The sequence below is a fragment of the Vanessa tameamea genome, chromosome 21 (assembly GCF_037043105.1).
Source record: "Vanessa tameamea isolate UH-Manoa-2023 chromosome 21, ilVanTame1 primary haplotype, whole genome shotgun sequence".
Lineage (NCBI taxonomy): Eukaryota > Metazoa > Arthropoda > Insecta > Lepidoptera > Nymphalidae > Vanessa > Vanessa tameamea.
The window spans coordinates 8,308,298-8,319,140 of NC_087329.1; the positions used below are offsets into that span (position 1 = coordinate 8,308,298).

General features: G+C 45.6%; 1 protein-coding gene across 2 annotated transcripts in view; it reads left to right on the forward strand.

Annotated features, from left to right (window-relative positions):
* The window catches only part of LOC113395541 (ubiquitin carboxyl-terminal hydrolase 32), a 32,419-nt gene extending 21,644 nt beyond the window's left edge, over positions 1–10,775 (forward strand). Inside the window, exons 6-26 of one of the 2 annotated variants that reach the window (XM_064218165.1) lie at positions 561–717; positions 1,072–1,254; positions 1,331–1,632; positions 1,702–1,786; positions 1,922–2,043; positions 2,418–2,620; positions 2,689–2,824; positions 2,920–3,045; positions 3,160–3,378; positions 3,462–3,651; positions 3,923–4,037; positions 4,159–4,304; positions 4,395–4,588; positions 5,585–5,788; positions 5,862–6,049; positions 6,133–6,281; positions 6,812–6,933; positions 7,124–7,240; positions 8,084–8,269; positions 8,347–8,802; positions 9,068–10,775. In XM_064218165.1, the coding sequence (XP_064074235.1) occupies positions 561–717; positions 1,072–1,254; positions 1,331–1,632; positions 1,702–1,786; positions 1,922–2,043; positions 2,418–2,620; positions 2,689–2,824; positions 2,920–3,045; positions 3,160–3,378; positions 3,462–3,651; positions 3,923–4,037; positions 4,159–4,304; positions 4,395–4,588; positions 5,585–5,788; positions 5,862–6,049; positions 6,133–6,281; positions 6,812–6,933; positions 7,124–7,240; positions 8,084–8,269; positions 8,347–8,802; positions 9,068–9,331 (3,864 nt within the window). In that variant the 3' untranslated portion in view covers positions 9,332–10,775. The remainder of the gene's footprint in view (positions 1–560; positions 718–1,071; positions 1,255–1,330; positions 1,633–1,701; positions 1,787–1,921; positions 2,044–2,417; positions 2,621–2,688; positions 2,825–2,919; positions 3,046–3,159; positions 3,379–3,461; positions 3,652–3,922; positions 4,038–4,158; positions 4,305–4,394; positions 4,589–5,584; positions 5,789–5,861; positions 6,050–6,132; positions 6,282–6,811; positions 6,934–7,123; positions 7,241–8,083; positions 8,270–8,346; positions 8,803–9,067) is intronic. The other variant, XM_064218166.1, reaches the window with a different exon arrangement.
* Positions 10,776–10,843: the final 68 nt, after the last annotated feature.

Genomic DNA, 10,843 nt, shown 5'->3' on the forward strand with positions numbered 1-10,843 from the left:
AAATCAAGTGACTTAAACAATGCGAGTTTCCTAATATTTTTACATTTTGAACAATGAATATACATACGTGACTTTGAAATAATCTAAAGGAGGAAAAATATCGAGGGACAATCGATTTATAGTGAGCACTTATTAACACGTATTTTAACTTCTTCTAAGCTATGGACTAAGCTCCACCAAGTCCGTCAAATGATAGCTTTCGAACAATAATAATAATACTCAATGAGTCAGGTACAGAGCCGATCTTAAATCTGCTGAAAAGTAAAATTAATCTGCTGCGATAGCTTAGGAAAGGAAAGGCTTTGGAGGGGCCCGCACGCTGATCTTAAGTTTAGATTTGAAGTGTAATGATAAATTTTTAACTCAGGGAAGCAGGGAAGTACCAAGCGAATAAGATATAAGATAAAAATCTGACTGGATAACAAAACATATCACTATTTATATTTTAAATTGCGGTGATCCGTCGAAAGAAAATACGCACTCATACGGTATAATAACGTCCTCTTGCAGACGTGATTATACTCTATGCGTACGATGTTAAATAATAAGTTTCGTACAAGGTACCGACGGAGCGTGCCCTGCGTGCCGAGGAGTTCCTCATCTGGGCGGTGGAGAGCGCGGAGTCGTTGGTGGCGCCCTTCCTCGAGCTATTGTTCGACGTGTGCCACGTGGTGCTCGGCCTACGGCCGCAGTGCAGGCATCGCGAGCGTGATGTCGGTGAGTTATCAGTATTACCCGTTGTATTTCCCTATTCGTACAACAAAAACTAATCTCACTATCAGTATGATTGTCAAAAATGGTTGGCGTTTGATAGTCCGTTTATTCACAACTGTTACCGTCTAAAAACAGTGTGTTGTAAAAAAAATATCGTAACAAAAGAAAAAACGTATCAGCAGTAACAGCGGGTCACAGTAATTTATATTACAATAATTTGTCTGATCAGATTTTGGGTTTCTGTGTTCATAGACAGGGTCGTTTCAATAAAAGATGTATCAAGTATTACCAAAAAAAAAATTCTGGGTTCCGGTCCCAAGTATAGGATACCAAAATAATCCGTCTGTTTCTTGTCAGTGCTGAGTTGGTTACGCCGCGAGACTTGTCGCGGGCTGGCCGTTGGACAGTTCTGGTACCTGGTGGCGGCCGACTGGTGGAGCGCCTGGCTGCTATCCGCGTCCGCCCCGCCCCACTCCTGCTGCCGCGCACCGCGCCTCGACGAGCTCGTGTGCGACGACAGCTTCACTACTAACTCCACCGGTGAGACCCGCGACTTCGTTCTAAACATACTTCAGTCGAGCCGAAGAGAATCATTACAATAAAATTTACACGACAGAGTCCATGGGTTCACTCCTGTGGCGCGCCGAGAGCGTGTCGCTGGGCAGCGCGGGCGGCAGCAGCGGCGTCAGCGCGGGCGCGGGAGCGAGGGCGCCGCCGCACCCCGGGCCCGTCGACAACTCGCGCCTGCTGGCGCCGCCGGCGGCGGGCGGAGGCGCCGTGCGCACGCTCACGGGCGAGGGCGGCCACCTGCGGCGCGACGCCACGCTGGCGCAGCACCGCGACTTCGAGCTCGTGCCCGACGCGCTGTGGCGCGCGCTGGCGCTGTGGTACGGCGCGCCCGACCCGCTGCCGCGACAGGTAGGGCCCTCGCTCGCGCGGCCCCAGCGTGCGCACGTGCGCCCACACTGACGACCCTCTCGCCCGCAGGTCATAAGGCCGCCGAATTCGGACGTGGAGCTGGAGCTCTACCCTTTGCAGCTGAAGATCCTCCGTCACGTTCCCAGCACACAGAGTGAGATTTTGATTATATTAATTGTGATGTGCTATTGACTATCGTTACTTATGTTCAGTATTCAGCTGCAACGAAGATTCTAATATAGTTGCGTAAAGAATATCCATATTAGTCATATTTAAAACCTTTTTGCAGGAAATAGTCCGCTGAGCGCACTGGGTACAGGTACGAGCCCAAGCGCACTGTATGCGCCTGCGCCGCCCGAGCGTCAGCTCGCGTACACGGCGGCCTTTTCGAGACTCGCCACCGTCAAGCAGGTGAGAAGAACAAAAAAATTTAAGAAACATTTATTTATTTTAGGGTTCCGTACCTCGAAAGGAAAAAGGGAACAGTTATACAATCACTTAGTTGTCCGTCTGTGTATCAGCCTGTCTTTCTGTCCGTTAAGACTCTTTTTCTCAAGAACGCGTATGAAGTATTAAGTTAAAATTGATGTTAAATACTCAAATCTGTAGTCCTTCGAAACCGTGAAAAAAAACTAATTTCAAAGGAATTAAATGACGGTAGTACGGAATCCTCAGTGTCTGAGTCCAACTTGCACTTGCCCGGTTTTTTCTTTGTTATTTTTATTGACAGCATCGTCGAACAGTCGGAACTACAATCGTATAAAATATGCTCCGCGATCCCCAAGGTGACGGAGTTCCTGTGCGGCGCGCTGGGGCTGGCGCGCGAGGACGTGCGGCTGTGGGCGCTGGGCGCGGCCGGCGGCGCCGCGCTGCTGCTGGACGACGAGCGGCCCTCGCTCGCCGCGCTGCGCCTCGACGAGCGCGCCCGCCTGCTGCTCGAGCTGCGCAACGCGGACCTCACCTGGCCCGAGGAGATCGGCGCCCTCGGGTACGCACGCGCGAGTATGATGTGGGATCCCGCGCGACGCGGCCGTAACCAGTGTGCTCGTGTCGCAGCGCCGGCGCGGCGGGTGGCGTGGGCACGGCGCGTTGGGTGGAGCGGCGCGAGACGCTCACGGCGCCGCAGATGGCGGGCGCCACGGGCCTGCACAACCTGGGCAACACCTGCTACATGAACGCGGCGCTGCAGAGTGTGAGTACACGACACTCGTCAATCTGTCGACATAGTAACTAATTGTTGAATTGTCTATGATAACGATATTTGTATGACAATCGATCCTCTTCCAGGTGTGGAACACTAGTCCGCTGACGCAGTACTTTAATTCTGGCATGCACCTGTACGAGGTGAACACGACCAACCCACTCGGAACTAAGGGCATGCTCGCCATGCGCTTCGGTGAACTTTGCAAGGAGGTAACATTTGACGACTTAATATACCGGAAGATATCAAATCTTTGGATAGGGCTAATATGAAAATAAGCAAACGGACGCGTCCAGCGAGATAACGACAGAGGGCCGCGGTTGCAGGTGTGGTCGTGCAGCGCGCGCTCGGTGGCGCCGCTGCGCGTTCGCTGGTGCGTGTCGCGGCACGCGCGCGCGCTGGCGGGCGGCGGCCAGCACGACGCGCAGGAGCTGCTGGCGTGGTTGCTGGACGCGCTGCACGAGGACCTCAACCGCGCCGCCGCGCCCCCCGCGCCGCGCCCGCCGCCCGCGCCCGCGCCCGACTGCGACACCCGCCCCGACCAGGTGACCCCACATTGCGATACTCATGCAGTGTACGTCCCTCAAAGTTCCATGAAATATTAGTAGTCGTCTCGTCCGCGGGGCAGGTCCTGGCGGCGGAGGCGTGGGCTGCGTTTACGGAGCGCAACCAGTCCATCATGACGGAGCTGTTCTACGGACAGCTCAAGTCCAAGGTGCGCTGCAGCGCGTGCGGACACGAGTCCGTGCGCTTTGACACCTTCAACATGCTCAGCCTGCCGCTTCCCATGGAGTCCTACGTGCGAGTCACCGTCAGAGGTATTCGCTTCGATAGATGAGCTAACGTCTTAAATATTATATACTTGGTACCCGTCCCGACTCCACTGGGGTACAATAAGGATCCATAGACAACTTTTAGATTAAAGAACTGACACAAAAATAAATATTCTTCTGTTTTACGGCGTTACTTTTGTCTACTATAATATGCATACAAACTTTCCGCTCGATTCAATCAGTGAATTGATATAATCTGTAGTAGACAGTAGTAGTATTAGGTTACTTCTAACTATTATTTTGTTCTCAATTTCAGTCATATTACTGGACGGATCTGTTCCGGTCAAGTATGGCGTGAGGGTGAACTCGGAAGGAACGTACTTAGACCTTAAGAAAAATTTATCGGAACTGTGCGGATTACCTCCGGAATCGTGAGTTTAACTTACATCTAATAGTTTATTACAAATAACCGAGACGGAAAGTAAATAAATGAAGCCAACACAATATCGTGTTCGTTGTTATCGATGCCGAACAAATGTCTGGTGTCCGCAGAGTGCTGCTGGCGGAGCTGTCCGGCGCGCTGCTGGGCCGCGTGCTGCGGGACGCGGACAAGGTGAGCGGCGTGACCGCGCACGACCTCTACGCGTACGAGTTGCCGCCCGCCGACGACGACAGCGACGTTGACTCGCTGGACCGCGGTCAGTGGCCTCCTTACCAGTGCTCGCCTTAAAGCCAGGTCTAGCTTGTTACACCAATTATGAACAGTCGTATCACAATTTCAATTACAGATTTCGGAATAGATTTAGACGAAACAGACTCCGGCGTGACCGAGGGCGAGGCGGACGGCACGGCGGGCAGCGAGGCGGAGGCCGAGCTGGAAGCGGACGCGGATGCGGAAGCGGAGGCGGGTCGCGGCGAGGTGAGTGTGGCGCACGCGCGCGCCTCCTCCTCGCTCTGCATGCCCGCACTCTTCTGCTTCAAGGTTAGCGCGCGCACACACTGAACGCACACACACACTACACACCGACACTAACTTTTTTATATATTTCTGAAATAAATGTGACAAAAATAAGTAATATTAAATTTTATATTTCGTTTGTTCAAAATATTTTTTGTAAATAATGATGAAGTATTCTTTTATACAGATTTAGATGACAACTGATTTTGACAAAAAGAATTATTAATTAATTATTTAAAAAATTAAGCTTAAATAGTTCAGGTGAGATACAGACGACTAGACTAGACAATACAAGCTGAAAGGTACCTCGAATAGAATTATTCTAAACATATTTATTATTCTACATTCACTTACATCATTAAACTGAACACCTCCAAATACCGCTCAATGCACAACGTCTTTTAAATATTATAACTAAAATAAAGAAAATTAAACCGTTGAATACGTTTAATCCGAAATCGCGTGAACTTTTAAATCAAAATAAAGTTATAATATTTAAACTTGTAAACACATAGAAGCAGATTAGTGTTTTTTTTTTTTAAGATTGTTTGAAAACAATCTCTGGCATATGAATATAGTTTTTTATTATATAATTTATTAAGTAAGGTTTAATGTTAAAATGTGTATGGATAATATTATGCGATGATTGTTTTCAAAAGTTTGTAAACTTGGCTAGTTGTGTGCGTTGTAAAAAAATTTACTTTATGGTAATGGAATTGAAATTTACTATGTAAATATTTTGTGCATCTGTAAATAGTAATTTAGTGAGCTTCCCACAAATTTAAAATAATTTAAAGTGTTTTGCTTTATTTTTTATGACTTGCATTTTATTTTTTGTAGAAAATACTTAATTACGTTTGTTGTTAATACATGTAGTAGCGAGATTATTAATTATAACATACAAGGAGCTAAATAAAGATGTAACATCTTTATACATCCATCGATAACGCAGCACCGGCGCCATGCCGGCGCGTTAGCGTCCATAGCGCAAGTCCGTCTGACTCCTCCCCACTCGCGCAGCGCTCCCGCTCCGAGGCGCTGCTGGCGCGACACACGCTGCCCCGCGCGCACGCGCCGCCCTCGCCCTCGCCCAGCGCGCGCTCCCTCGCGCCCCGCCCGCGCCGCCCCGCCTCGCCTGCCGCCTCGTCCGTCTCGCCAGCCTCGCCCGCCGCCTCCTCCGCCGCCCCGGGCGACGTGCGCTACCTCGTCGCCGTGCACAGGCGAGTCCCGCCCCGCCCCGCGCTCGTCGGCCCGTCGCCCCCGCCTGACCGACCGTCTGTCTCGGTGTCGCAGGAAGCAGGTGGGCGTCGACGCGTACTTCGTGCCGTGGCAGCGGTCGCGCGTGGCGCTGTTCGGCGTGCCGCTGCTGGTGCGCGCGAGCCCCGGCGCGTCGGGCCGCGAGCTGTACGCGCGCGTGTGGGCGCAGCTGGCGCGCCTGCTCACCAAGCGCGCGCCCGCCGCCACCGCCAACCACGCCACCGACTGGTGAGTCCCGCGCCGCCCGCTGGCCGCCCCGCCGCCCGGACGCTGATCCTGACGTGACGTGACGTGACGTGTGCGTGTTGCAGCGACGACAGCTTGGGCTACGAGTTCCCGTTCACGCTGCGCGCGGTGAGCGCGAGTGCGGGCGGGCTGTGGTGCGCGCGCTGCGCGTGGCCGGCGCTGTGTCGCGGCTGCGCGCTGCCCTGCGACGACCGGCCGCTCGTGTCCTGCAACGGTGAGCGAACCGCACACTCTATTCGTTTATCGATTTAAAGCTAATCACCAAAGCTAAACGAGTCTTGGACTCGCTTATTACACGACTGACCAAAAAAGGGGCGTAATGTGTTCGTGTATGTATGTGAGTTTTTTTAAGTCACCATTAGTTTTAAATACCTGAACAGATTTGAATGAATGATGCGGTATCATTAGAATCCTAATATCATTAAGGTATCACTATATAAGTATCACTATACTCGAGGTTACCTTAATTACCTTAAATAAATTAATTATGGTCAGTGGGTCATAATTAATTTATTTAAAGTAACTTTTAATATAAATAATTGAATAGTATCTTATTTTTATATGAGATTTTGTTTCCTACAATGAGCTTATTTAATTATATATATAAAAATCTCGTTCGAAAAGACCTAACATATATTACACTTATAAAAAAACTAACTTTATGGTAAGGGACCCATCATAGGGCTCATTCATATATTCAACCGCTAAGTTAAACTCTGTAATAAGTAAAGTTGTAACGTCTAGGGACCATACGTGCTCGCAAGCGGTCGCTGTCTGCGCGCTCGGGCGACGCCCCCGACTCCAACTCGCCCATCGCCAAGGCTAAGCTCAACCGACAGACCAGCTCCCGTCTCGACGACAACGACGTCAGTAACATCCAAGTTATAAAATACATATTCTTGCTTAAATTTTAAACACAAGATTCAGTTTAACCCCATTTTAATGTTTATTTGTCAGAACTGGTTTTATATGTTTTTTGCAAATCTTTTATTACTTCGACAGAACAAGCAATACACAAACTGAGTTCAGAGATTTATTATATATTTACATAAACAGGATACGTCTCGTCGTGGCTCGTTGCGGCGTCTCGATTTGGGTGCAGGTCGTCTGATGCTGGCCGTGGACTGGGACCCTACCGCGCTGCATCTACGGTACCAGGCTACCAGAGAAAAGGTGGGCCGTATTAATTGCTGTATTACCTAGTCTATATAAATATTATACAGGCTTATTGGTAATTCGACGTATTCCCGTTAGGAGGTGATAGGGGTGACTATTTGGGATAATTTTAACCCCCATATGCATGATGCAAAAGTGAACCATTTTTGAGTTATCGCGTTTTTTAGATTTTTACAAAATAAGTCAAAAATGCAACTTCAAAAATTTATCTAAAAAAAAGTAACAATTAAAATCTATTTTTTCTTCTGATTTATAAAAACGATTAAACACTGGATATTTTTCAATATTTAAACAATAATTATCGGTCTAAATTTAAAAATGCGAGACGGAAAACGATATTATTTCAATATATTTTTTTCTCTCAAATATGCCTGAAAAACAAAAAAAATCATTATGAAACTTGTTCTGCAGATTATTTTAAAAACATAATCGTTTACTTAGCTTTCCGAAAATGTATAAAAACTAGGAATTTATTTCGAAGCAACCGAAATAAAATGATCAGAAAGGACACTGGTGAAAATTCGTGATCGAACATGACCGAATTCGTACTAATTTTAATTATCGCAAATAGTCACACCTATCACCTCCTAACCTGAATACTTCGAATTACCAATAACCCTGTATATGAAAGCTGTAAATTAATTAATGCTAACAAATTGTGCCACCTTTTTGTCTTTGATCATATCAATTCAATCATCTTTTATTTGCCGGTGCAAGTAATATGTAAAAAAAGTTGGCGGACCAACGAAGGGATATTAGATATGCCTCACGACTGTAATAAATTGCCTCAAACACCCTTTAAATGTGCATAAGTGTAATAACCGTCCCACACTCTCGCAGGCGTGCGTGGAGCACGGGTCGGTGAGCGCGAGCGCGGCGGCGGCGGCGCGGCCGGTGGACCTAGCCAGCTGCCTGCGCGCCTTCACGCGCGAGGAGCGCCTGGAGCAGCGCTACCACTGCGCCCGCTGTCGCGCAAAGCAGCCCGCCACCAAGAAGCTGCAGATCTGGCGTCTACCGCCCGTCATCGTGAGTTCATTGTTTACTTAAAATTAAAAGCTCGATAATTTAGTGTATTTATTTAAACTGATACATTGCTTTTCCAGATCATCCATCTAAAGCGTTTCCAGTACGTCAATAACAAATGGATAAAATCACATAAAGTTGTCAACTTCCCGTTCCAAGACTTCGACCCCACGCCCTACCTCGCTTCGGTACCGCAGGAGACCATACTCCGACATATGGAACTGAAAAATGTGACCAAACGACGATCATCCATGTTCGTCGACGTGGACGACCATATATCGGAGAGTGATACTGATAATTCTGATGATGAAGACTCGAAACCGACAGATGTTATACCGAACGGAGTACCGAGAAGCGATATCAACGTGGAGAGGAAGAACCGAGAGCCGGCTGAGTTTAAGGAGAGAAAGAGACTTGAATCGACGAGTTTGACGAACACGCCCGTACTGGACGACAACCTAGTGGACTACCACCAGCACCACCTCAAAGCCGAACAAGATCCGTTCGACTTAAAATATAGATTGTATGCTGTCGTGGTGAGAAAAACATTATGATATAAAAATTAACAAAAATGGCTGCTATTTATTAGTATTAAAATTCGACAAGTTCTGTGCTAGTACCCATAATTTGTAATCATTTAATATTGTCTCGTATCTAGCAAGTAAGTACACTGACAATGGATTGCCGCCCTGATAAGTGATAACCTATGCCCATAGACTTTTGTGTTACATCGCAATACATACAATGAATATGTCAACGTTTACCTGGCCACTAGTTCTAAGCTACGTCCCGTGTCCACAGTCGCACTCGGGGCAGCTGAGTGGCGGGCACTACGTGGCGTACGCGCGCAACCCGTCGGGCGCGTGGCTGTGCTACAACGACAGCTCGTGCCGCGAGTTGCCCGCGCGGCCGGCGCCGGCGCTGGACGCGGCGGCCGCCTACTTGCTGTTCTACGAGCGGCGCGGGCTGCGCGCGGACGCGTACGTGCCGCACGCGCGCGCCGGGCCCCGCGCGCCGCCGCCGCCGGACGACGACGACCTCGGCCGCGCCTGCGTGATCGCCTAGCTTGCGTCGATACGATTTAAACTCGACTGTTAATTTTATTTTTATGTCAAATCGACCATTCCTGTTGTTTTGAAACTTTCAAATATATTATTGTGATAAAATTTCAAAATGTTACTTCTTCCTGTTGCGTTTTAAGTTGTGTGAACTTAAATTTAGAATTAATTAAATTTAATGAATTACACGTTTCGAAGCTTAGCAGTAATTTAGATAATTAATTAAAACGAAAGTCATAAAATAGTTATATTAAATGTGATATGTTAAAATACATTATGAAACTTGATCAAAACTCGCAAATTATTTACTTACATAATCTTGTGTCGTATCATTATACGACACTGTCTGTATATTTAAATGGAGACTGATGTGAAGTTAAATAGAATAAATGAATGTGATGTGCTATAGCTCGTAGGTTAACTCAAAATTTATTATAAGTTGATTTAACTGGAAGTATTAGCAGCAATTTTGTTATTGTATATTCACTTTCATTTCATGTGTTTATTCTCATTAATATTATGTTTGAGTGACTTAATATTATATGCTTACTTATTTGCATAAATAGCATTCCATAAAACACAACAAGTATTAAAAATATTCATGTTCTTTTATATACTTACAAGGAATATAAAATATATTCGTGAATGAACCAGGACGACGTATAAAAGCTTACCAAAAGCAAAATTTAGATATTAATTAAATCATTAAATTTATATTAACATTTTCAACTTCGTTTGTTTATGTAAAAACATTGCTGCTAATCATTAAAATAAGAATATCTGTATACAAATATAATATTCTAAATATTTTATAATCTATTATAGTAATGTGATGTATTTAATTAGTCTCTTAAGTTTTATTTTCTTGTTATTTATTTCAATTAAATCATTCTATATCAACTATACTAAAATTAATATTATTAATATAAGGTACAATGCTTGAAAAATCTAGTAAAATAACGAAATATTAGATAGAAAATAATTTCATAGTTAAATTGAGAACAGTGATATGTGCGTCGAATTGAAATACCCAAAACGTTAAATAAATCGTAATACGCACACTGATTGAGCTGTCTTAAATATATTATTTGATATTAAATGTATAAATATATTGTCAGGGCCAGCTTAGATATCTATGTGCGCACTTATGAGCCTAATGCCCGAGTGGTTCACCCCCGAGCTGGCACTCTATATTGTATTAAACAATTTCCTAGATTTTGTTGCTACGTCTCACTGTTAACATCGAAGTAACTTTCAACACTAACATTTATGTAAAATTCATATTTGAATACATAATCTCCAGTTTCATTAACATAAACACGATAGCATGTACAAAGCTTAAATATGTTATATTATCTGTAATATTAATGATGTATTTATAGTTTCATTGTTATCTATGTTAACTATAATAAGTTGATATCCCTGTGCAATAAAATATAATATTTTGTAAAGCTTGTTTTATTAAGCCTCGATATAAAATTACAATCTGTAAATATTCATATATTATCGATTCTGTTAA